General features: G+C 40.5%; 1 protein-coding gene across 2 annotated transcripts; it reads right to left on the bottom strand.

Annotated features, from left to right (window-relative positions):
• Window positions 1–242: 242 nt before the first annotated feature.
• On the bottom strand, window positions 243–26547 carry fn1b (fibronectin 1b). 2 transcript variants are annotated; one of them, XM_072464983.1, is made up of 46 exons: window positions 26361–26547; window positions 26043–26168; window positions 25816–25953; window positions 25586–25717; window positions 24740–24877; window positions 24130–24273; window positions 23537–23731; window positions 22583–22765; window positions 22037–22213; window positions 21071–21226; window positions 20310–20438; window positions 20085–20228; window positions 19073–19194; window positions 16635–16803; window positions 16047–16223; window positions 15826–15954; window positions 15218–15307; window positions 14945–15139; window positions 13432–13710; window positions 12435–12698; window positions 12258–12352; window positions 11683–11851; window positions 11460–11546; window positions 11124–11315; window positions 10158–10436; window positions 9684–9875; window positions 9526–9615; window positions 9125–9391; window positions 8940–9056; window positions 8671–8829; window positions 8397–8552; window positions 7952–8068; window positions 6829–7098; window positions 6414–6601; window positions 6247–6334; window positions 5597–5776; window positions 5273–5362; window positions 4759–4947; window positions 4429–4518; window positions 3393–3811; window positions 3180–3318; window positions 2675–2836; window positions 2304–2429; window positions 1628–1734; window positions 1455–1547; window positions 243–427 (listed from the first exon to the last, which is right to left on the bottom strand). In XM_072464983.1, the coding sequence occupies exons 1-46, from the start codon at window positions 26494–26496 to the stop codon at window positions 350–352; spliced, it is 7362 nt and encodes a 2453-aa protein (XP_072321084.1). In that variant the 5' UTR covers window positions 26497–26547; the 3' UTR covers window positions 243–349. The 2 variants fall into 2 exon arrangements, with proteins under 2 accessions (XP_072321084.1, XP_072321085.1); XM_072464984.1 differs by lacking the exon at window positions 10158–10436 and having other exon boundaries at window positions 26361–26546.
• Window positions 26548–27751: the final 1204 nt, after the last annotated feature.

The following is a 27751-nucleotide window of genomic DNA, read 5'->3' as shown; positions in this document are numbered from 1 at the left end:
AAATAGGTTTGATTTCTCACATCAAGATTGTTACATTCACGCGTTGAGATTAAAGGGATAAATTATGAAATGTGTCGGTTTCACACAGTGCTTGTTAAAGGGAATACATGAAGTTTAAACTTGGGTAAAATATGACATTCTTGTACAGAAGTCAGTGCTCACATTTCTTAAGGCGTTTTATTAGAAAAGAAAACATTGGTTTACTGTCGATTATGGCTTACGGATGGCATAATTTGGATAAAACAAGTATTTTACAGCAGACAGGGTTTAGTTTTTGCTGAAACTATTGCCATGAAATGAGGGTGAAAAGTGCAGTGATTGGATGGAGGCAGGGCAAAGCGCTGATGCTTTATTCTCGTGGATTTGAGGGAACGTGAGCGTCTGCCAACAGGTCGGGCCGAAGACACTCGATCGGGCAGTGGATGTTCTGGAAAAGAGAAGACTCGTGTGAAGGGAAGACATTGTTGGCCTTCGGGGTGCAATGTGTATAACCAATGAGTTATAACAAGAAAGGGCGTCGCCATGGTAACAGACCGCAGGGGTTCCCAAACTTTCCCCAAAATAATCATGCAACTGACTTGGGACTGCAATGTCAAGTTTAAAAAATAGGTTTATTTGTGTTTTTCTTGTGTTCTATGACCCAAGTTCACTAAAATGTACAATATTCAATTAAACATTCATACAAGTTCATTTCACGACGCACACCTTAGGAACCACTGATCTAAAGTAATCATTCCAGCTCCAGAAGTCATACAAACTAGTAGAGCTGCACCTCTGACTTATTTTGTATTTTACTTTATCTAAGGCTCAAGTTCTACCAAACTATGAAAAAACATTCATAATTGTAGGTAATTATTTTTTAGAGTAAAAGGTTGTGAAGAAAACAGAAGAATGATCAATGGCCTCTATATGGTCTTGGTGACACTCTAATTCTGCATAAACAAGTGCAGTGTTTTTAAGAAATCTCCTGACAAACACGGGTAGAGTTTTAGATGACTGCAGCAACCATGTTTTCTGAAGCCTTCATAACTCATTGGGCAAAATCTTATTTCACAATGAGATGATGCTACACTCCCAGATGTGGGGCCAATCTTCTCTATCTGTATTTTCCTTAGAAATATCTAAAAGTGATGTTTATTACAGATTATAGAACTTGCTATGTACATTTAAATAGAAATCTATCTTTTATTGGCCAATAGAATGTCATGATGTCGTCTGAAACCCAGCAACTGATCATGTGACATTTCAATAAGAAATCACCAAAAGAAACGCCTTTAAAGATTTAACTTGATAATTTGAACGCTGTTGAAAAAAACCTGCAGGTTAACCATTATTATTTACTCCTTGAATATTATAGGTCTATTAAATGTTGTGATTTAATCTGAAAAGCTAAAATACAGATGCACCAGTTCCCCTTTTGTCAGGCTGCTTTGTTTTTCATTCTTTTGTCTCACCAGTTTGCGTAGTGTGTTGTCTCCGTATCTCACAGGCTGCAGCAGAGTGTCCACGTCTGCCCCCGGCTTGCGGCAGTTGTCACATCGCCAGCCCTGAACCAAACAAACAGTCACATATTTTGCACAGTAACATTTAAGATTCTGTCACATTTTTCTGACCAGCAGCTTCATACCTGTTGTCCTCCAAAGCAAGTGCAGGTGCAAATGGCACCCAAGTATTCCTTCTGCCACTGGTTTCCCACTAGGTATGTTTTACCCTCGTCATAGCACACAGACTCATCTGCAGAGACACAAAATGACAACATAAAACAAAGTACAAACAGTAAAAAGACTGTGTACTGAAACGCTTTGAGGGTGAGGTCAAAGAAGTTGCTGATGGACAGATGACAACTTTATAGAAAGTTACAGAAGAATCAAACATCTAGGTAGTGGCAGGAAAGTTAAATTATTTTATTCATTTACACATATATATGTATATATATTTTTTTTTTTTATTTGAATTAGGACAAAATTAGGACATTAATCAAAGTGTTAGCAACAGCTTCAACATGAATATGCATATAATATAACAAAACCATTAAATAAGACAACAGACTACTTGACATTACAAGACATTAAACATTAAACCTAAAGACGCTAAGTATGTCCACAAATCTGAGGTGTTACAGATAAAAAACAGATTATTTACAGTAAAAAGCAGCAGTCTGAAGTTGAAAGAGCCCAGAAAAAAAGCATAGGATCATCTGTGGGTGCAGGACTGGTCTGTTTTCAACCAATATTTAAGAACTGTTGTGAAGGTTGTGTAGTTTTACAGTTTCTGATGTTGAGTAATAACTTTTGGATGCTTACGTGGTTCACATTTAAATTCTCCTTTGCCATTTCCCAGACAGGTGCAGCTCATCAGGTGTCCATTCTCAACTCTGCGATCCCACTTCTCCCCAACGCGGTAGTTATTCCCACTGTCATGGCACCACTCTGAAAGAACATGAAACGGTGAGAGAAACTGAAACAAGCATCCAAATCCATCAAAAGACACAGTTTAAGAAGTATAATACATTCAAAAAAAAGAAACAGAGGACCACAGTTTGGTTTGGTTCTAAATTGAGCCCATTTTAGACCTGATGTGGACTTGGTTTGGTCCAGTTCTAATCCTTCATTAGTCCTGATCAAGTCCAGGTCCAGTTTAGTTTTTAGTCTCACATACATAAAAGTCGACCTACTTGACGAGTCACATCTTAAGTGGCCGCTGCCGAGGCCCAGACACCTGCACCAGAGTTTGAAGCCCGTCTCGGACATGCGCTCCCACTCGGAGCCGACGTCGTGGTGCGTCGCCGTGAAAGAGTCGTAACATGAGTCCGAGGAGGAGGGAACCCCATCTGGGACTGGAAGAAGATCATTCATTACATCCATTCACACATCACCACTTCCTCAATTAATTTAGCTTGAACCAAAGAGAATGTAATGTAAAACTGTGTGACTTTGACAGGGGTAAGCTCTATGTTCACCTTTATTGGGTTGTAGGGTTATGATTAAACTTAGGACCAGGATGAGGGTCGTAAATTAACTTTAAAAGATGCAATTTAAATACAATTCAATACCACCATCTTATTGCAAATCACATTGCAAATCTACAACAATTCCCCTTTAAATTTGAACATATTTCATTTGCATTATTCTATTAGTATATTTATCCAAGTTTGTTTGGTAAAAGTGAATCACACATACTTGTATTTCCAGCGGTGACAATCTGCTCTAAAATCTTGTGCTTCAGTGCTCCCAAAATGGCTTCAACAACGACGTTATAGTTTTCTCCCGGGGTGAGTCCAATCAAAGTGGCAGTGGTGGCTGTACCAGGCAAACGGACCTAAGAAATGAATAGAATATAGTTATGTAATAGTCTTACAAGAAAAAGGTGCAAAGGATAAACTGCTGTCTTACCTGGAAAAGCTTCTCCTGTAGCTTCGACAGTGGCTCACAGGACACTTCGTAGGCGTTGCTCTTTTGGTACGGCTTCCAGGAGATGGAGGTCTGAGTTTGGGCTTCTTGGGGCAGTCCTGAGTCATGCCCGATGGGCGCTCCAATGGGCACGTTTATCTTCACTATGGGCCTCCTGCGACCTTCTGCATCGGGAAGGGGTAGAAACACCAAAGGCTCACGCACTTGCCCGTAAGGAGACTGAGGCCCGTTGTTGTTATACTCTGTGTACTCCACATTCTGGCTCTGACCACTGTGCCCGTCCTGCCCGCTGTTGCCCACTAGCTGGATTTTGTTGTCCAGGTCGGTTTCGGGCACGTCGAGCCTGTCGTCCACGCCAACGGGACGGTGCGGCAGCGGCAGGGGAAGCAAGGATTCTGGCTCTAGGCAGGAAAAAGCAGGTTATGGAAGCAGGCAGGTTAGACTAGAGGGAGGGAGGTATGGCGAAGCTGCAGTGACATATCTCAGCCAACAGGGGGAGTTAGATATGCACTACTACAGCTACAACTCAAAAGCACTGAAGTGTCTATTGCAAACACACAGGATTATTTTGAATGGCATTTCTGGGCACATTCAAAATAAAGGTAATTGTTATTTTTGGGGTAAACTACGGCACCACTTTATGATAACTACATCTTAATAAAGCATGAACAAAGACTTAATTCATAATGAACAATAGTTTATAAAGATGATTCAGGTTAGTTGGGATAGGAGTTAGGGTTTTAAGTAATTACTAAGCCTAAATCATTCTTAATAATCTATTTCTTTATTATAACTTAAGTCTTTATTCATGGTTTATCAAGACTATTAGTATAAAGTGTTACCGAAACTACTAAATCAACTCAAAACACGCTACAAAAGCTCACACTACAGCTTAAAAAACAAGACTTACCCAGCAAATACTGTATATTTCTTTGGTCTCTTTTCATTGTGTAATTAAACAATTTTATACAGTTTATCTGAAGAGGAAATCCATGAATATCTAGTTTAGAATACTCACTGGTAATGATTCGACCAATTAGAGGGATGCTTCTCAGGGAGTTTTGGATAGCAACGATTTTGATGATGTACTCTGTCGATGGTCGCAAATCTGAAACAAGTTGGTAAGGTTATTGTTGTGGGATACAAAACAAAAATATATATATATAGAACAAAATTTACAATGTACTGAAAATGTGACTTGTGAAGCGTGACTATATTTATCAAGGCCAAAACCTGACAAACTTTCAAAAAAGCCTGTACTATCGATTACATTGTTTCTATCTTGAAATGATTTGACACTCCTGACCTGGGAAATACAGAGCATTTAAGTGTGCAATAGATAGAATACCAGATATTGTGGCATAGTTTTGTCCAGCGTGTGGACGTGGAACGAGCTCGCGCGGCAGTCCTCCTGACTGTTCATAGGTGATGTAGTATCCCGTGATGTGAGTGGATGGGGGTCTCCAAGTGAAGGACACGGAAGTGGGCGTCAGAGAAGTGACCTGCAGGCTGGTGGGAGCAGGTACAACAGGCTGAGCTGGGGAGAAAATGCAATAGACCAATGTAAAATTTCAAATGAAGGTGGAAGAAGTGGGATAATTTAATCTGTATAAGTAAATAGGACGCCATAGCAATTTAGACAACCCATTTCACCCAAAAATAATATAACAGTGTGCATTCATCAAGACTAAAGTTTTATTAGCGTTGCCCTAAACATGTATTTTTTGGCAATTTTTTTCCTAGTTAGTAAAATAATAAAGCATAATTTCACTTTCATTTTATTTAGAATTTTGATACTTTGAACAATATTTTAAGGTCAAAATACACTTTAATATTACCAGTACATGATTAAGGCACCTTACCAGTCGTAATGGTGAGGACAAACGGGGCACTCCTTCCGTTGTCATTCAAAGTATACATCTTAACGTTGTATGTGGTTCCTGGCTGTAAACCTGATCAACAAAAACATTTAGACATCTTCAAAATAAAAGTATACATCTTAACGTTGTATGTGGTTCCTGGCTGTAAACCTGATCAACAAAAACATTTAGACATCTTCAAAATAAAAGTATACATCTTAACGTTGTATGTGGTTCCTGGCTGTAAACCTGATCAACAAAAACATTTAGACATCTTCAAAATAAAAGTTTCTTCCCAGTCGTTTGCCTTTAACCTCAGCAGTTTACCTTCGACGCTGTAGGAGCGCAGGTCTCCAGAGATGGTCCTGATCAGGGTGGGCTGTGTGCTGCCCTGCGGCTCGATCTCGATCATGAAACCAGTGATGGTCTCAAATTTGGTGCGCCAGGTCAGAGTGAAGGAAGTGTCTTTCACGTCAGAGAGCCTGACTCTTCTCGGGGGGCTGATGTCTTTTAAAGAAGAATGGGGAAGTTTAAATGTAAATAGAGGTACTATTGGAAATTTATTTTTTCTTCGACCGAGCGTCACTAAATTGTCCTGACGTGTTATTATAACTGTCTATTTCTGTGTTAATGATGATATTATAATAGATGATAATAATAGAATAAGAACAATCTAAATGGTATCAATGGGACTAATAAAAAGCAGTGTAACAATAAATAAAGTAAGAAATGTGAGGTCAACTGATCCGCACAATTTCGATATTATAAATCTTGTGTCTAGTCACCTAGAATCTAATCGTATCATTGTTGTTGTTGTTGTTGGGTTTTTTTTAGCTTTTACCTAAGTGGGAAAATGAATGCCTTTGTGAGTTTGTTTCTGCAATCATCTGGTAAATATCCTTTACACTTTGTCTAATATCATAGATGAATAGATTGTATAGGCTTCGGTTCTTTAAGTATAAATACATTTTATTCACCTTCAAGTGTGGAAGCTTCTCCCTGCAGAGGTCGACTGGTTACAGAGTTCTTCAGAGCATAAATGTAGATCTGGTAGATTGTTGACACCTGAAATGGAACAAAACATACAAGATTAAATTGACCAATGCATTGACAAACCTTTACCAACTACAAATGTGTTACTGACCATCAGTCCCGGCACAGTAACTCTTGTTGTATCGGGGGCAACGTTCATTTCTTTGGATGGTCCGTTGACGTCTTTGGGGCTGACGACGATGCGATAACCAGTAAGACGTGCGGTCGGAGGTCTCCATGACAACACAAAGGAAGAGGGGCCAATCTCAGAGATCTCAAGGTCTGATGGAGCTGGGACAACTATGGAATGGAAAGAAATGCAAATAGTTCATAGTCAACAAGAAAATAACCAAAATGTACTTATAATGGCACTATTTTATCATAAGAAGTTTGAATATTTAACATTTTACATCCAAATCAACCCCAGAAACCTAAAAATCTTTTATTTTTAATTATTCATTAACCTGAAAAATCACAACACACATTAATGAAATAAGAAAGAAATAAGTATACAATATTGTTCATACCTGTGGCCTGCTTTCCAACCAGAGGCGTGCTCTGCGTGCGTCCATTCACAGCTACCACTCTAAATGTGTATTCTGTCCCGGGACGCAGGCCTCGGATGACCACAGTGTCCTGGTCCCCTGTGGGTGCTGGACGCAGCTCTCTCTCGCCCTCTTCTGGACTGGTGTAGAAGACGCGGTACGAGGTCACAGTGCCTTCAGGGCTGTCCCATGTGATGCGCATCGAGGTGAAGTCGATGTCGGAGAACGTCAGGTCTTTGGGGCGGTCCATAGCTGCAAGAAAAGTTCCCTTTTTATCCCCATTTACATTGGGAATAGAAGATCAAACAAACCTATACTTATCTCCTGAAATACACAGGGAATTAACAAATTACGGTACTATATTTTCAAAACATTATTGTATTTGTAATTGAGTATAATTCTGGTATGTAATTGTTATTAGTTAGATTTAGTACAGATACAGGTAGAGTACATTATAAGTACAGAACAATTCTCAATTCTGGATATCGCATTGCTGTATCTGCTCCTTTATAAACCGACAAACACTCAAAACAACACTATTGTATTGCCTGATCAGCAATTATGCGGATAGTGGTCAAAAACCACATCATTCAGTGTTTCAAAAAGTCGAATTAATCAAGATTTGTATTGAGTAAGTTTTTAGCCATGTACCGGTATCTACTTTTAGACTTTTTCAGAACTCTTTTCACCACTGAAAATACAGTCTCGTTGGGGCAAGTGAATAAATAATAGCCTGAAAAAATAGCGAAGCACCAATCACACTTTTTCAGTTCTGATATTGATAATTGAGCATTGGGGGTCTGCCGATACCTGAAATCATCTTTCCTCATGCATGTATAGGTGAATTCATTCTGCCAATATTGAATTAATGTGACATAACAAGTACGTAATTGTTATAATTTGCCCTGTTACTAACAGGCCATTGTCAATGTTGAATTCCACATTAGGCTCTAAGCATTATCCTGATTGGTAATAAGTGAAATGTTTTCCAAACTGGTTGAAGAAAACTACAATAATTACAAACTGATATAGAGTTTGTGTAACAGTCCCAGATAATCCAATCCACCTTAAAGTGGAAGAAAAAAATACATTAAATAATGCAAACCTGTGATGGCGTTGTCTACAGCAGGTGATGAGGTCTGTCCGTCTGTGCCCAGGGCGTAAACATTCACCACATACTCAGTCGTTGGGATCAGACCAGTGAAGATCATCTGAGTTTGCTCTGTAACATCCCAAAGAAGAAGGGAACAATGGTCAGAATTCAGAAACACATCAGATAATACGGTTTCATGTGGTAATAAATAGGCAATATTTATTTTTTAATTTTCGAGCAGATAAGACATTTTCCAAGCGAGAATTCAAAGATTCAATGTCAATGCATGCTCTAATAACTGAATGACAAGTTTGCAGGATGAAATGTTGCCAGAGATAATTAAAATCCTTACATTTTCATCAGTTAGAAATCAAACCCAATGTCAAAAACTACACACTGTTTACTATGACACTGTGATGACATTTGCTAGTTTCAGATTTGGCACTGCTGTTTTTACCTGGGCCGACCACTTCAGAATAGGAGGGTCCCAGGCCGCTCTTGGGGGCACTTGTAATTCTGTATCCTCTGATGGGACCTTGAGCAGGAGACCAGCGCACAGTGAGGGCGTTGTCACTCACATCAGTAACCTTCATGCCAGTAGGAGCCTTTGTGTCTGAAATTCAAAAGACAATAAGCTTAATTAGTCTCTTTGTGTCTCTCCGGATAATATTTACTCTCATGTATAAAGTTGTCCAATATGTTGGCATGTAGAAGTCTTTATTTTAACAAACCTGTGCGGTGTGTGATGGTGGCTGGGATGTTAGACGAGGGGCTGTCTCCTCGTCCCGTCACAGCGTACACGGTGATGGTGTAATCTCTGCCAGGTCTCAGCCCATTGATGGTGGCTGTGGTCTGGGTGCCGGGGACCGTGAACTCCTGAGGTGTCTCTCCTAAGAGTTATAGATGTAGAAGCTAACTTAATTAAATATTATATAATAGCTATAGCCAATAAAACCTCCAGTAATAATCATCGCTTGGACTTATTTAAACCAGCTCATACCTGTTGTGCCGTAGTTGATCTTGTAGTACTTCACGGTGACAGAGGGGGCGTCCCAGCGGATGACGATGCTGGTCGGGGTGCTTGACAACACCTCCAAGTCAGTTGGGGCATCAGAGACTATAAGATGTAACAGTGTGTGAAATGCTGAATCCACAGCAGACACAGAGTATGTTGTGGAGACTCACTTGTGGCCTGTGTGCCGCTGAGGGCCTGACTCTCCTGATCTCGACTCACTGCGTAAACATGAACGATGTACTCTGTCTCTGGACTCAGCTGGGTCAGAGTGTAGTGGGTCCTGGAGGGATGGACCTTCTCTTCTTTGGTGCGTCCTCCGCTCGTCGGCTGATAACGGAGTCGGTACCCAGTGATGACGGCAGTGGGCGCCACCCAGTGGACGGTGAATGAATTCGTCTGAATGTCAGAGAAGTCCAGGCCAGTAGGAGCGTCCAAAGCTGAGGATAAAAAGTAATTAATCTTTACTCATTTTGTCATGACAACCATAACCATCTTCCTGGCACTGACATTACTGTCCAAACAACATTTCTACAGTATAAATTGTATCTTTAAAAACATTCCTGGTACTTACTTGTCTTCTGAGTTCCTGAAACTGGTTCACTTTCTCTTTCACCATAGACTACGACAACACTGATGGAGTACTCAGTGTTTGGCAGCAGATCTGAAAATGTACATATCATTAAATCACTGTTATCGAAGCCTTAACCTTAAAGAGGTTCCGTATCTCACTCTGGAGCAGGTAGGTGTTGGTCGTTCCTCCCACATTCACCTCCTTCACGTCGTCGTAGGTGTTGATAGGGTGAAAGCGAATGACAAAACGAGAGATGTCGCTTGGAGTGGCCACACGGGGCACTGCCCAGGTCACTCTGATGTGGTCCGGACCCACCCCACTAAACTGCAGGTTGGTCGGGGCAGGGATGGCTGCAAGAATGATGGAAAAGTTTTAAAATTTGATGAGATTTGATTAAAGTAGGTGACTTGACTAACCTTTAGGTGTATTTTGTACACTGTAGTAATGAAAGTCTAAGCTCCAGTTACTTTCAATTTGAGCTAAAAAGTATGATTGAATTGTATCATGTTATACATTAGCTATTGCACTATTATGACTGATAGAAGATTATATTAACTCAAATGTGTTTGACTGTATTCATTTGAATTTTTTGCCATTACTCCTCCCCTCTGATTTAGTGAGTGGTAAATCACCCGCTTGTGTTTGCTTTGTGTATGCGATGGGCTCGCTCTCTCCATCTTCTGTTACTGTGGTGATAGAGATGTCATAGTCCACCCCCGGCTCCAAACCACGGACGGGGTAATAACCGGCTGACACCTCCACCAAATCTTGGAAAATGGGCAAACTCTCGCCCGCTGCCACTACCGAAATCCGATAGGCAGTGATGGAGGTGTAATTCAGAGGGATCCAGCGCAGGCCGATGGTGGTGTCAGTAATGTCCACAAACTCAATGTCACGTGGTGCTGGTATTTCTGAAAGGGTTATGTCATTTGCAAAAGCGCAAGCAAGATTAACAGGCAGCAATACAAAACTCACAAGCAACAATTATTCAAAGACAATTACATTCCAAGTATTAGGTCTCAAAATTAATTGTGCACATGCTTTTGTGAATTACACACTCCTACATTGTAACTATTGCAGTACATTCACAGTTAAACTATAATTACAGGCAATGTTGTTTATGGCATGCTTTTATTAATAGGATTATGACCGTGCAAATGATAGTTTAGCCAAAAACGCTGTTAGTATTGTAGATGTCGTTCTTGAGTCCTTTTTGTGTTTCCTTTCTTGGATATGTAAAGGAAATAGTTTACTTCATATTGTAAACTGATGAGTGTGATCACTATGTTAAATTATATAGTGAATATACTTTCTAAAACCAAACACATGTATCAGGGTTTGGAGCAGAATCAAAAGTACATCGTGATTAGTGAAAAGTTTGGATTGTTACTGAGAAGAGACAAGTCACAGAAAAATGCTGGAGGATAAAAAAATACATTTGGCTCATTGGCCTTTGCGGACATTATTTAGGGAAAAGGTCGAAACTCTGCTGTAATATTATAACCTATTCATGTGTGTGTGCTAGTAACCATGAACTGGGCTGGTGATAGTACTTGCAACTCAACTGCAGATGTAAAGGTTTTCATTAAGACTCGTACTTGGTGTGACCACAGTGGACACAGGGAGACTCTCCAGATGTTCTTTGGCTGTGAACACACTGACGTTATACTCCACGCCCAGACTCAGGTTTTCCAGGATACAAGAAGTTTGATCAGAACGGACAATCTCCTCCAGGGAGTTTCCTCTCTGGCCACTAGTGGGCGTGCTCGTCACCCTGTAGCCTGTGATGCCTTGGAGAGAAATGAAAGAAAACCGAGATAAAAGAAGGTCAAACTGGGTATTTTCAGTCCTTAAAAGACTTTTTCCTCAGATTGAAATGGGACAGGGCCTACTCTTGGCCTGGTCCACAGTGCGTAGGAAGCTCAAATATTTACCAGGTGTTCTGGAGGCGACCCAGTAGACAGTGAGATCTCCTCCGGTGGGGCTGGACTCCACTCTAAGGTCCGTGGGAGGAGAAAGAGCTGCACAGACAATGACATAACCATGAGAAAAACTGACCTCCAGACAAATAGTTTTAGCAGAATCTAGTATAAATCCAACAAAAGCCAGTCGGTTCATAAAATGTGATGTCACTGATAATAAAAGTAATGATCTCACAGGTCACAACATTGCGTGTGATCGGGTTTCCTCTGTTGCGTCCGTTGAAGATGGGCTGGACACTGTAGGTGTATTCAGTCCCAGGGATCAGACCAGAAACATAAACCCGTCCTGATTCAGACACATCCTCTCTGGGGGACTCGCCTTCTTCACTTGGAAGAACAGTCAGCTGCAAGAAAACAGAACAGAACAGACCGCAGCGTTTACAATCCATTCACTGCACTTTACATATACATAAACATAGCTACTTATTGTACATAATAGTGTCGTGTTTCACAGTGTTGTGCTAGATTCAAGTCTATTTTATAGTTATTTATCTTCATTTTTATTGAATATTTCTATTCCCCTGCTGTTCATGAGTGATTTTCCACTTTGGGATGAATACAGCTTATCTTATCTTACAGCAATTTTATTTGAATATTAAAACTCAACTCAGGTCAACTTATAATACTATAATTAAAATGGACACCCAAGGGATCATTAAATGTTGGCATGTGTGAATGTTTTTTTCAAATGTTAATTGTTACATGCAACTTTTGTCCAGTGTAATCACGATCAGATTTGTGATCTTGTACCTTATAGCTAAATCTGCGCAGTGGAATCCAGGTGACAATGATGGAGGAGTCAGTGACTTCAGTGCTGAACGGAGGAGCATTTCCCATCTGCGGAGCTGCAGAACAACAAAATTCATATTCAGAACATATTCATTCTTCACTGTCTGTCTAAAACATACCACACACTCCTGTACACACCTGTAGTGAAATATGAGGTCACGCCTTTGCTCAGGTCATTGTCGACTTCAGAGTGCAGAGTGGCTGTGTACTGTGTTTCGGGCCGGAGGTTCCTGAGCTGGTACTGGGACACGGCGCCTGGGATCCTCTTCTCGATGGGACTGGTGCCCTCGATGCTCAAGTACAGTCTGTATCCGGACACTGAGGCACGAGGAGCCTCCCACACGACCAGCACGTTGTCCGAACCAACCTCTGTGAACTGGAGGTTGGTGGGAGCATCGGGCTCTGAAAAGAATAGAATTAGAAATTAATCATTATTCATTTGAGGTAAGGAATAATTATGTTGATAAACCACAACCGTAGATTATCTTGATGAAAATATGATATACTTCTAAAAGTCTAGCTACACACTACACACTATTATGTTCACCTCAAAATATCTGCACAGTTTTAACCATTTGTCACTGTGCCAAGCAAAAAAATAAGCGGTACATTCTATTTTTCCACTTTTCTTGGGTTGTAGGATTATAATGTTGTAGGATTATAATGTTGGTTAATGTTAGGGTCAAGATGAGGTTAGGGTTATGATTAAATGTGAGCAAACAGGGCTGTGGGGTCGTAGAGCTGTGGGAACATAGGTACTCTCCCAAAATAAACAACAAAATCAATGGCTGCTTGTTGTTTGGCTCCCCACAATATTCTGTAATCTGATGCTGATATGCCCATTTAAATCAATGATAAAAGTCCGACCAGAGAGACATAAAAACAGACAAATCGCCCTCTTAGAACCATAAAGTTCTATTGGTGCTCTGGGCAGTTTTGAAATATTGAGGTTAAAAGTTCTGACCACTCACAGAGAACAAAGGAACTGGGGAATAGAGTTTTTGTTCACATAAACCTAAACAATACACCCAAAGTTCCTGGACAGAACGCTATAATTCTATGAAAAAATACCAAGTAATTTATTGAAACCCAAGTCTCTAATGTACAGTCTATACTTTGGGAAACAGCTCCTTACTTGTGGTCTTCTCTCCCATCAGGGGCTCACTCTCCACGCCTCCGTTGATGGCGTAGATGTAAAAGCGGTAGAGCGTCCCGGGCTGCAGGTGGGTGATTTCGGCGTATGCGTTCGGTGAAACGGGAAGGTGCAGGAGTCTGGTCTCAGAGCCGTCAGGTCCCACGGGGGAGAAGGTGACCCTATACCCGGTCACTTCGCTGGGGGGTCCCGTCCAGGTGATGGTGATCTTTACGTCGGACACTTCATAAAACTGCAGGTCCGTGGGGGACGGGACCTCTTCTGAAAATGGTCAGAGCACAGGCAGGAGTCATTTTACAGCACTAATGTACGCTGGATTTGTGAAGATAGGGTTTCCTGTTTGTTAGTTATGTGGGGTCTGTAGTGGGACACATCATAGAAGTAAAAAGTAGTAACAAAACTTCACATGATGCACAAAATCTGATATTTTCAAAGGATAGACCACAATGTGTCACGATATACACAAATGCTCAAATCATTTCATATTGTTCTGAGTACTACACATCTCTGCTTAAAGCCACAAATGATTATACTATTTAAGGAATGTTAGAATCAGCGTTTGTGGACGAGAATATCCCCTATTTAAGTCGACTTCTGGGCACTGTAGTCTTAAAAATTACAAGAGAAAATGCTAGCTTGTTCATGCATTACGGACAGTGAAGTGCATATTTTCACACAGTCTTGGTTTTCCAGTTTAATAAAGCTTTACGTTTATCTGTGCTGATCAAAATATGCAGAAGATTCAAATCTGTAGCCGTACTGAGTTGATAAGATCTGTTTTCTTTAATTAGTGTTCAAATACATCTCCATTCGTCCATGTTTGCCATAAGGCCTCGCAGGGGCCACCGTAAATTTAGGAAGAGGCTGGGAAAGACTTTGAGATGCTATAGAAGATACAGCTGTTGTTTTGCAGACACTTTCTCACAGACACTGGGACATTGCGTTTATGCCTCGGGCTGTGCAATAACATGGTCGAAGCAACATATTTACATGTTTAGTCTTGATTAGAAGACAAATAAATCTAATTCTTCTACTTTTAAATTACCTACATGTACTGATTTGCAAAGTGAATTGTAATACATTTTACATCAGATTAGGGCTGGCTTATATCAACTTGATTTGAGTTTGTCTCACTAAATTTAACTTGCTTTCTTTATTGAGTTCCAAAACATAGGCAGGCTTTGAATCTATGCCATTCAATACAAAAACATGAAAATTGTAACAGCAAAATCTGAACTCTGCTCCAAACCACACGGTTTTACTGACAGAAGATTGGCTTTAGAACTCTTAAAGACCAATTCAAATTACCCAAATTGATCATGGACGATGAGAAATGACTGAATCTCAATCTTGATTCAAGCTCGAATAAGCAAACAGCTCTACACCAGATGCCCTTCCTGCCAGAAACCTACTTTTATATTTATTTGTAACCAATTTGTGACTTCTTGCAGCTGGAGACAATTTCTTTTCATCAACATTAGTCAAAACCGTGTACCTGGCTGAGGGGTGCCGGCGGTGTTGACTTGTACAAAGACTGGCTCGCTCTCCAGCTCGTCCTCCACGGCGTAGATGCTGATGTTGTACAGACGCCCGGGCAGAAGGTCAACCAGAGTCACGGAGGTCTCTGTGTCGGGCAGGTTCAGCTCTGTGCTACTGCCTTCTACTGAGGGAGTGTAGATCACGCGGTAGCCTAGTGATAGCAGATAATAGGTTAGATACAGTAGAAAATGGTCAGTGTGGTTGTGATTTGAATTGTTGGCTGTATTACCAGTGATAGGAGCCTGAGGGCGAGTCCAACTGATGCGGATTGAAGTCTCAGCCACGTCACCAATGGAGTGTTGGGCCGGAGCGTCTGGAGCTGAGGGAAGGAAATACAAAATACATTTGTTCAGAACATAAACAATGCTACAACTGAACAAACAATGGTAAAAAAATTGTTATTGGCCTTCAAAAACACTTCTGAGAACTTTAACTTTGGCATTTCATGTCTTAGTTTATCAGTCAGGCGTTTTCCACGTCAGGAATTGAGTTTGAGTTCCTGCTACTGGCTACAGAAGGAATAACATAGTCTGGCTATGACTTATGGACTTTAAAATGGCAAAGAAGATTTCAGAGTTCGACCTATGACGTCACAAAACTGTAACATTCAGAATTGTGTGTTTGTGAAGGTTAGTGGAGAGGAACAGCATTCATAAAACAAGCATGGTTGGAGCCAATTACAACACCAGGTATGTATTTTATACATATATTTTTTTCCTAATAAGTGTCTGTTGAATAAAACTGTGAGGAAAATGCACACCTTGAACCGCGTTTGTGCTACTGTCAGCTTACTAGATCTCTGAGATTAGAGGAATCTTAAACAAGGCTGTGTCAAACCTGTCGTCTGTGAAGTGGTGAGGATGAGGTTGGGCTCTCCCTGCTCTGGAAGCTCGTAGACATTGACGTTGTAGCGGCGTCCGGGCAGGAGGTCGCCGATGGTGACTGATGTTGAGCTATGAGGAAGATCTGAAGAAATAAAACATTTATATATGATATTTACATGACCTTTACCCAAGCCATTTTTATTATACAATTGAACATTCTTTTTTTTTTTTTACCCAGGGTGTTGCGTTTAGCTCCATCTTCACTCAGCTCGTACTCTACTCTGAACCCGGAGACAGTGGAAGCTGCGGACGCCCATGAAACCACAAAACTGTTGGAGGTGATCTCTGTCACTGACTCAGAGGTGTCCACCACTGGAGGAGGAGGCGTGGTCTCTCCTTCTGAAGTCTCCACTGAAGAGGAAAAAATAGATTTACTTCAACTTAATCAGCAGAAGAACACATTATTGAGTCTGCCAAATATATATGAGCAAACCTGGGTGCAGTTGGAACAAATTATGTTTCAAGTCCACTATAGTATTATGGTACATTGATTTATATATTTTTTCAGAAAATCAATCCAACAACAGCCAGACCCGGTGTTGCTAGAACTAGTCTTTGACAATAATGTGACTTTTCTATTGTAAAAATGCTCTAAAATATAAACCATGAGCAACTTTAAAATACGAATAAATCAAAAATGTTCCCAACACACGCAGATGGTGAAAATAAATCCTAATAGTCCAATACGACATATAGCAAGACCTTTGATAAATCCTACAACATTGAACATGACTGTCAGGGTAGTTCTGATTGAACACTCACAGGACCCATATGTGGTGGTGAAGTCAAAACGTGTGACCTCGCGGCGGCCGAATTGGAGGATGCTGATGAGTTGACCCTCGTAGGTGACTCCAGGACGCAGCCCGCTGATGGTGTAGGAGTTCAGGTTTCCCGGGATCACGGCCTCCCTCCAAGGAGCACGAGTATTTTTCTAGAATCAAGTGAAATATATTGTTTTTTATCTCACCTTAATGAGTTTTATACTATTTATGGCTTTTTAGACTTGTTGTTTTAATTCGATGTTTTATGTGCAGCAAATGTTGACAAAATGTGCACCAACTAGATGAATAGTGTATAATTAAATGTGCACTATGAAACTTTTCTGATGAAGGGTCCGCCACCCGCTGGTCTTCATGATAATGCAATTGCTTCGCCTGGAATGCATCTGGAATGCATTAAACACATCTATCTCCATAGAGACAAGCAAACAAGCACACCATCAAGTTATAGGTCAGATCTGTGGAGGGGGACATGAACCTCTCACAGAAAAGTTACATAATGCACCTTTAAACATTGAATGCTTGGAGATAGAAGTCTCCTTGCTTTCCTGACACAACTCTTGGTTCTTTATCCAAACTTGGAACTGGTACAAAAATGCTGGCTTATGAACTCTTCTGACAGGTAAACATATAATAATAGCAATTCGTCCAAAATGAAAGCATAATTGAAAGGAAGTCTGAACATGTATAATATTATTCAAAAGTAATAGAGCATATACATTTATAGAACGTCAATATTGAGAGTGTATTTTGGACTTGGGATCCCTTTGAGCCACATCCTGTTTCTCTGAGTATTTAGACGTTAGTACCTTTCCAAAGAGTAGAAAAACTAAGCATTGAAGTCACAGCATGAAAGGGCGATGTTGAGGGGAAACTCAGCTCTCCAAAAAACACATGTAAAAAGCCCGTAAAAGGAAGTCTGTTGGACTTCAATTATGTTTGAAAACATTCCAATGCCTCCACCATCTTTGAGGTTTTCAAAAAGAGAAAGTCAAGAGGGGAAGAGCAGCTTGTGTTGTGTATGCAGAATATTAGGATCATTTTATGACAGGGTTATCATTTTTAATGCCTCATGTTCCAGTGAAGCAATGACCTCATCCAAACTGTAAAAAAGATTTGCACAGATGTTTTTTTTCACTCACATGAAACACCTGTAAAAACCATAAACATGACCATAACTGTACATTTAAAGATGTACTTGTACTGTCCTCTCCAAACGAGCTGTAAAACAGCTGCAATACATCCAGAACGCTGCGGCTCGGGTCCTGACTAGAACCAGGAAGTACCATCACATTAGTCCTGTTCTCAGGTCTCTGCACTGGCTCCTGTGGCTCAGAGAATAGACTTTAAAGCAGCTCTGCTTGTGTACAAGTCTCTCCATGGCCTAGCACCAAAGTAGTGCCATATGAACGATCTCGGACTCTGAGGACCTCAGGGAAAGGTCTCCTGCTGGTGCCCAGAGTCAGGACTAAACATGGACCGGCCTCCTGCTGGTGCCCAGAGTCAGGACTAAACATGGACTGGCCTCCTGCTGGTGCCCAGAGTCAGGACTAAACATGGACTGGCCTCCTGCTGGTGCCCAGAGTCAGGACTAAACATGGACCGGCCTCCTGCTGGTGCCAGAGTCAGGACTAAACATGGACCGGCCTCCTGCTGGTGCCAGAGTCAGGACTAAACATGGACCGGCCTCCTGCTGGTGCCAGAGTCAGGACTAAACATGGACCGGCCTCCTGCTGGTGCCCTGTTTCAGTTTTATGCAGCTAAAATCTGGAACAGTCTTCCTGAAGATGTGAGACAGGCTTCTACTCTGACAATGTTCAAATCTAGTCCAAAAACAGTTCTGTTTAGCAGTGCATATGACTGAAATTATTTTATTTGCACTCTTCTTTCTTTTATGTCTCAAACTGTTCTGTGATTTCTGTCAAGTCTTTGTGATTTTAATGATTTTTTTTCTGTTGTGTGAAACACTTTGAATAGCCTTGTGTACAAATTGTGCTTTACAAATAATAATCTTGCCTTGTTTTGCTTCGTCTTACTTAGTCATTAAAATATGCAGTATGAGTGTATATTTTATACGCATGGACCATATGTTTGCACTCTGTCTCCTTAATAAAATTGTATAAATTAATGTTTTTTTATTTAAAATATCTCATCATAATGGAATACACACCAATGTACTGTTAAAAAAATACAGGTGTATACAAAATACAGGTTTTCCCTAAATTTTCAAATTCATTTAGTTTGAAAGAGGGAAACGAAGCACATACATACACTGAGATAATATAATCTAGTCCACCATATACTCATGTGTTTTTTTTTAAATCTAATGTATTTTGTTTTGTAAATCATACACATACGTCACTGATTTCTCAATTAAAGTGATCAAAGATGTCTGTAAGAATTCACAAACGCATAACTCACGATCCTCCATTTAAGGATGTACTGGGTAATGTGGACCGATGTCGGGGCGTTCCACTGGATTGGATGAGAGTCCGGCTGCTTCCCTGCCTCCGTGATGATCACCTGCACCGGTCTGTAGCCGTCTGAAAGCGCCATGATTCATCACATTTACAAGAAGATGTGAGAACGCTTAGAAATAGAAACCTAGGCAGTGCTATGTCAGTGAAAGATGCTTGGCTCAGTTTTATATTTGGGACAAAACCAAATCCCCAGATGGTGCTAAACCCGGGCCGACACCCACGGATATCTTCAAGTCCCATTTAACATCACTGCTCTACATTCATCACTGTTTGGCTTTCCTGTGATCTCATGAGGACAAGCATAAACTACTGTGGTACATGCACTTTTAAAATTGGTCGTGTGAGCAAAGATTGATACTTGTCACCAATTTGATATGTACAAATTACTGCGGGATATGTAAATTAGAAATAAAGTTTGAGTTTACAATTTACAGTAAAAAATCAAATCTTTAAACTATACACAGACAAATATATATCTCTAAAGGATAAAAGGATTTTCAATACTTCTTACAATACAAACAATTCAATACCAAGGAACAGGCTTCATACACATTTTTATCCCATAATGTGAAGAGAAAATGCTCTTAACTTTTAGAATAGAATGCAATTTTCAATGCAAAAGGTCAAAATGTGTTTATGCTTTTTTAAAGTATTGATACAAATGAATATCTAATTTCAGTACTGGTTTTGGTACCAATTACCGGTAGTATCAACATTTTGTGTTTTTATAATGCTATATGTGATATATATAAATATACTGTATATGAGCTACTGTGTTTTGTGATGAGAGAATGATGAAACGGGTGAAATAACAGGCCGGTAAGTATTTACTTCTCACCACTCCTATAGTGTAGTGTTTTCTGTTAAGGTTTGGTGTGTAGTGCTTAATAAATGTTTTTGCATTTGTTTATACGTCTCATCAATTCAGACTTTAGAGCAGATTGTTTTCTTACCTGGGGAGGTCTGCAGGGGCTCACATCTCAGCTCTCCATTCCCGTTCCCGTAGCAGTAGCAGCGATAGTGGATGCCATGTATACTTTTATCCCACGACTCTCCGACCTGATAGAAGGCTTTGGTCTGAGGTTCTTGGCACTGATCTGATTTTGCAAAACCAAAACGTTTCAGACTGACTTAACCGTGCCAAACTTTTCCCAAACTATAATAAACCGTTTACATACCAATTGCATCGCACTTCCAGCGCCCACGCCCCTGTCCAAAGCAGGTGCAGTTCATCATGTACCCCGCGTCATGGCGTTTGGAGAACTCCTGGTTGGTTTCGTAAGTGTATCCTTCCACAATGCACTGGTCTGGTTTACAAGGCCAAAGGGAAAAGAGAAATCCAGTTAAAAAATAGTTCATGAGCTCTGGGGTTGTATTAAATAACTGCTATATACAGCTTTGACAGATTTATAGACGCTGTGGGTATTGTTTTTTTCTAAACTAGAGTAGTAACATTATTATTCCAGGTGTGTTGAGGATTAAAATGGGAATAGGAAGGAGGACTATAGAAGCAACAATATACTGTCTCCACTGGGTCATATTGTGCAGTTTATGCCTCATGTTTCAATCTTCTCTAAAGTCTTAATGCTAGAAAACACATTTTAAACATGTTTTTCATGCCTTCTGCAAATCTAATCGCAAAAAGTGCTGGAAAATTGCAATTACTTATTTTTCCAAGTACATTCAGCCCTATTTCAGAGGTGGACAATGTTTAGAAGATAAAATCAAAGAGGAAAGACAGACTGTTTGGCCATGAAACAGTCATACATTATTTCTGTAGAGTTTGCAGCATTTTAGAAAACCTATCCATAAGATCAAAGAAGGAAATTAGGTTTGAAATGAAGAGGGTGAAAAGACAAACTAAGCTCTGGGCTCTTGTCATATAACTCGAGAATATATATATATATTTTTTTTGGACAGTTTCATAGTAAGTCCCGACCTCGCAGCTGGGAGTAAGCGATGCAGCTCCACTCTCCGCGGCCGCTTCCCAGACACGTGCACTCCATCATGTGACCCATGACGTCGTGCCGTTTGTCCCATTTGTCTCCAACACGACGCATGACTCCATCGCTCGTGGTGCAAACTTCTTCGTGAGCTACAAAGAAAAGGGAGGAAAGAAAGGACAGGGTGTACAATTCAAAGTCAGTATGTTTTATATCAAGTTTTTTTTGAAAAGGCATGACATAGATACAGTTTATTCCATTCCCGGCAACACTTATCTGTGTCTATGCTCTGTAAATTATGGTTACTTAATCAAAGTTAGCATGAACATCTATGGGAACCAGAGTTGAAGATTGTTTAAAGAGAATTAAACAAAAGGAAATCCAGCTGTGTTTGTTTTAATTATTTTTAAATGATTGTATGCCTGGATATCTCAAAACCTTCATCATTTAATCAGAGTACAAACCTGTACACCTTTCTTTTTAATCCTTTCACATCTTCCGGGCTTGGGACGAGCGTAAAATTCCAAACAAAAAAAACTTACACTGGCTTTTATACACCTATTATAGATTATTAAGAAGGAAATTATTATATTAAAGGGACTAAACATCTAAGCATTTGCAACTAAACTGTGTAAGTGGTGTTTAAATTGCATTCTCTCTGAACCCATGTCAATTTATGGGCATTTTAGTGCAAACTAACTTAATTTGCAGCTTTGTGGTCTAAAACTGTGCTGCCACCAATGGCCTAACAATGGACGATGACATCACATGCCTCTGCTGTGATTAGACACCAGCCTGTAGGGCGGAGTTCGAAGCCCCTCCTCCTCCTTTAGTCCTCCAGGCACTGCCCAGTTTAACAGCTCATTTGAACTGTGACTGTGGGTGGCTTTTAGGTGTTTGGACCAATTCTAAGTCAAATTTAAACTACACGAGAACTGAAAAGGAAGTAGCTTTGTACTCACCAGCCATGGGACAGAATCCGAATTTCTGCTCGCCATCGTAGTTGTAGGTCGTCCCGCACCACCTCATTCCGTCCCGTCGACCATCAGCAGTGCAGTCAGTGTAGTTACGGCCGCTGTACAGATACGGGAAGTGGCACAGGGCACCGTTGGAGTTCCCGCCTCGAGTTGCCGCAATGGCTAGAGGAATAAGATCGCTCATTCAATAGATAATAATTGATCAGAAATAGTAACAGATATTTAGAATATCTTCAAAACATCTAAAAATGATTAAAGAGATGACATGAGAACAAGGCACCTATTTTTGCCTTTACAGCAGTATATTGATTTAGATTAGTGTTGAAGCAATACTAACATTCAAAATTTGATTTTGATACAATGGTAAAAAATACAAAATGTAATAGATAATAGTAGTTCCTAAAAATGTTCCATGCGGTTGTATACTCAAAGCCGATTTATGTATTTTTTCAGTCTTATAATCTGGATATTTGTTTTTTTTTAATACACTAATTCAGATACATAGAATAATTGAATGACATCGACACTTACTATACTTCTCAGTGCAGAATGAGTATTGCTGGTCTGTTTCATAGTCAGAGGTTGTGGAGCACCAAAGCTGACCGTCAGTGCGTCCATCAGAAGTGCAGGAGTAAAAGGTCTTTCCCATGAACACAAATGGAAACACACAGGGCTGTCCATTGGAGTTCCCCCCATATGCCTGGCTAGTGGCTTCTGTAAAAACAATGGAGAGGACAATTAATCTAAATACAGTATATTATGTTGTTACTTTGTTGAGACACAAGCTGTGAAAAAACCTGGAATAAATGAGTAAACTATGTATACCAAATTTACTGACGGACTAATGTAATTTAATCCTAATCAAACCATTAAATGTGCAATAAGTAACTTTTCTAGTGAGGTTCACCACCTACTTGTCTTGATGAAGATGTCATTATTTGTATTGTTTTATTGTTGAAAAAAAGATTTCCAGTGGTACAAAAGTAAAGGCCCTGTATTATTTTTCACTTTAATAACTTTTATAGCAGACACTTTTCACTTTTACTTCACTGTATCTGCAGATATGAGTATTTCTACTCCACAATATTTTTTAAACTCAAAAGTGTAGTACTTTTCTTTAGGGTTTGAGATGCCTGAAATGGCCATGGTTTTGACAAAAATGTATAAATACGATGAATTTGGTCACATCCTTTGACCAAACATCAACATTTTTTTTTTTAATAAAGAGGAACATTTGACGCTTTAATAGTTCTCAAAATTGACTTACTCTAAAAGCACATTTACAAAAAAATTTAAGTGATACTTTTACTTTTATTTTTTTCTCGTGCTTGTACTTTTACTTAAGTAACAGACATACTTCTTGTGGGACAAGCAGGTGACGGACCTTCCACCAGATACATTAGTGCTTCTGTATGGGCATTGTACATAAATGATCGTAATATAATGAGAAGCTCAACACATAAAAGGTCATTGGCAAACACATACCCCACTCCTGACAGGTGACTCCGTTGCCCAGGCAGGTACAGAGCATCTGTTTGCTGCCCTGGTTCCTGATCCATCTCTGTCCATCAAAGTAAGAGGCTCCGGAGTCAGTTTTGCAGGTTCCTTCGAGCTGAGGCTGAGGCAGAGTCTTAGGCAGCACCGGGGTCAACACTGGGGTCACGACCAGAGTACCTGAGCCTGTCAGCCATCATAACAACAATGAGAAATAATGATGGTTCAAAAGGTCATGGGCCAGCTGCATATCTATAGCAGATTGTTAAAGAGACTTAACACAGTCAATACAATAGGCCTATAAACAAAATAGACAACATAACACAAGCTACAAACATGTTCAGTTAAAACATTTATATTGAAGTGAATTATATTGTGTTAACTTTTCCTTATGGAATATTTTGTTGAATAAATGTATATATATTCTAAACGATCATCTCAAATTGTTTGCTTTGGATCAACAATTAAAACTGTTAAAACAATTACATTTGTTTTTATTGATCGCTCTGAGATTCTAGAAAATGCTGTGAAGAGAATATTCCGCCTAACTGTTATGTTACTAAAGATTCTGCTTAATGTCCCACCTTGTTGAGCGTCTCGCTCACATTTCCACTCCCCGCGTCCGTTGCCCAAACACACGCACTCCACCATGTGTCCATCAGTGTGCATTTTGCTCCAGGTCTGTCCAATACGATACGACTGCTGCATGGCCTTGTCATTGCAACGGTCTAAAAGTCAGAGAAACACTTACTATCCAGTCCAGTGACGGAGTTGAATATTCAGTTTTGAATTGGTCACTCTGAAACCCATGGATGGGTTTGAACCTCCTAGACTTTAATAGATTGCATAACGGATAAAAGAAACAAGGATCACAGAGATGAAAGCAGAAAGTCTAGTCCATGACTAGGGATGCACTGATGGTCCAGAAATGTATATTGATCGTCTGGCTTTAATGTATCTGCTGATTTCCAACATCAACAGAAACTTAACATTAACCACAATTAACTTACCTCAAAATTGATAAAATCATGTTCTTGACTATTATCTATATGAAACGTTCTAGCCAATCAATTGTTCATGGATTGGTAATGCCAGTATCAGTGCATCCTATACCCATTACATTAGATATGTTGCTGAAGTTATCATTTCTAACAGTTGAAAAGCTTAAATTAAAAGTCTGCTTCATGCACATACTTCTGGATGAACAGGTGATGCGCCCGTTGCCCTCGCCCACACAGGTGCAGTCCAGCATCATCCAGCCCTGGTAGGATTTCTCCCACGTCTCGCCAACCGTGTATGAGGATGCACCGCCATTGTCGTAGCAACGCTCAGCTGCACATGAAAAAGACAAGGTTAAGAAGTGCTACCAGCATTCAGCCCAAAAAGGTTACAGATGAATATAAATCTAACATCGTGATTCAGTGTTTGGTGCTGCTCTGTCCACAGTCCCCCTCCCACTCCTACTATTGGTCAGCTTCTGCCATGCTCCAGAGCGTGAGGGGCGGATCTAACCAATCATAGTGAGGTGTAATTTGCAGAAGAAAATATGAATTACTTTTTAAAACAGTATAGTAGCCAAACTGTCTCGAGTTCCCCCTAAGCTTTGTCTCACACTGGTACTCTTAACTCTGCTTTTAGGAAAATAAATGGGATTTCTAATGGTATATTGTCAATTATTACAACTATATTTTTTTGTTTTAATTAAATGTATGTCCCAAATCTTCCAAAACGATGGAAAAATGTACCACAAATATGTTTTATTCAGATAATGGGCCTGTTACATTTCCCTTATACTTTTACAATCTGAAACCATTCCAAGTCACGGTAAGTGCTCATCATGATCAAGGCTTGTGAAAACATTGGGAAAGGGAAACCCAGATGAACTTGTGATTTATCTGATGTCACTAAATACACAAATATTTGCACATGTAACACAACAGGCGTCACAGAAATACCCCATGCACATTTCTCATTCGTAGGATAAAGTGGTGGAATTGCTAAAACCTTTTGTTATAATAATAAGTATGATAATGTACTGACCCAGAGGTTTGCAGGTCCACTCTCCTTTGCCATTCCCCAAACAGACACACTCCAGCATGTTGTTCTGAGTCTCGTGAGGCCTTTGCCAAGTGTCTCCAATTTTGTACGACCTCCCGGCTTCATGACAGCGGTCTACAAACAACACGCACTTGTCACTTTCCAATTGTGGTACAAGCATTTCATTTCGGGAGTCAATGCGGTTGTTTTAACTTGATAATAATGACACTCACTTGCGATGGTGCAGCTGATTTTGCCGCGGCCGGACCCGAGGCAGGAGCAGTCCCAGATCATGCCGTCCTTCGGCCGCTCGTAGGTTTCCCCGACGCGGTACGTCCGGTCATTGTACTTGTCATAACACGTCTCCTCAACTGTGGCACGGGGCAGGAGGATAACGAAAGGTCAAGTAAATATTATGCATGTACAGTTTATGAACTTTAGGCTTTTTGTCGCCACTGACCTGCTGGTTTAGTTTTACACTTGATGCCCGATGCGCCGCTGCAGGTGCACAGCAGTGTACTCCCGCGGTACGGCTTCTCCCACTGCTCATTCACCCTGTACGCCACCCCGTTCTCCTCACACCCATCTGACCAATGCAAAAGCAACATGATTAGTTTAAATAAGACGCAATGACAGATCGAAGCATCAGTGACGTGGCCACAGGTCGGAAGGATCTGTGCCGAAGCCTAATTGCCTCTCCAATTACGCACGACATTTCCACAAGAGCTACAAAAGGAATAAAACAAATGTATAGCTTTGAAATCCTATAAAGTCTCACCTGAAGTCCCCGCTGCTATTTCGTGTAGCTGAGGATACACTTGATACTGTCCAGTCTGCCTTCTGTTTTTGTTGTTCCCCGAGTACGCGCCCGTGACGCACAGCGCCGCCAGCAACACAGCGAGCGCCTTTGCCATGTTGTGGAAAGATGTGCACAAAGGATAAAAGGAAATTTAAGCGAGGTTAAAAGGAAGGGAAAACTGCAGATATTGGTGTTTGGAGAGACCCTTGTGTTCCACTCCTGCTGCTGCTCTTCGGGCGGTGTGTGTCCGCCGCGCAGCTCTTGCACCAGGCCGAGCAGAGGTGCGCGCTCTGCCTTTATACGGGACGCGTGGCCGCAGCCCGGGGAGGGAAGGGGAGGACTCTGACTGGAGATGGTGAGCCATGCGCCCACTTCGCACTTAAACAACACTTTTAGAGGATAAAACATGACCTGAAACGTGACGCGTGGTCGAAATATGCTGGAAGTTTCGCTGATGCTGATGGGAAGGCATAAAAGGTCAATTGTTCCATCATGATCAAGTTTATTTGGGGCAAAATAAGCGTATACAGAAGGCTATGGATGCATTGTCTTGACGTGTTTTGCTGCAGGCATCCAGCATTTTGTATTTCCATGCAAACTTAAGCCTTTCTCCATTACACAACCGGGCTGATTTTGACTAATGACCACGCAATTATTATGTTATGGTTTGTCTCCATCAGTTGACTGCTGAATAGCTCAGATTCTTGGCTGCAGTTTTGACGGCTCTTGTACACAGTTTTAATGATATAAAGCTGTGGGTTTGACCTGTGTAATGGTCACTTAAATCGTTCCTAACTCAGACACACCCAGACACTTACTCACTGTTTCTGCTCCCAGTGCAGCACATCCATCAAACTGTCTCCCCTCTTCATTTGTCTGGTTCAGAAAAGAAAACGTAATATGGTCTGTAAAAGTCATTATGGCCCAAACAGTAGATCTTTATCAGCCTGCAGTGCAAATGTAATTATCCATTTATTTTCTCAAAGATAAGTGATCTAAAAGTTCACTGGGAATGGACAAACATGACATGTGTTCCTTGTACATTGAAGCTAATGAATGATCACATAACGACTGGTTCTTTCTTTCTTTGACCCTTCACTAAGAAAAATACTCTTGTGAATTTGCTCTCTCCAAATGATTCAATGGCATTTTACCACATGCAGGGAAAATTGAAATGATGCTTTTGGGAGGGCATCTGTTGTAAAAGTTTCTTCTTTATTTGTGCTTGGTTATGTGCCTAAATTAAACCTCAGAGTATTAAATTAAAACGGTCAGCTTTAATTTTGTGCAGACCAACAAAAATGGTCAGCCCCTAAATGTTTATATGCAGGTCATTTTCCATTTTTCCAAATTTGACTTCAAATTGAATT

Source organism: Eucyclogobius newberryi, unplaced genomic scaffold (assembly GCF_026437365.1).
Source record: "Eucyclogobius newberryi isolate DKJ021-1_F unplaced genomic scaffold, fEucNew1.0.hap1 SCAF_5, whole genome shotgun sequence".
In the NCBI taxonomy this organism is placed as follows: Eukaryota; Metazoa; Chordata; class Actinopteri; order Gobiiformes; family Gobiidae; genus Eucyclogobius; species Eucyclogobius newberryi.
Note: the sequence above shows the minus strand (reverse complement) of the source record. Positions and strands in the feature narration are given on the sequence as shown.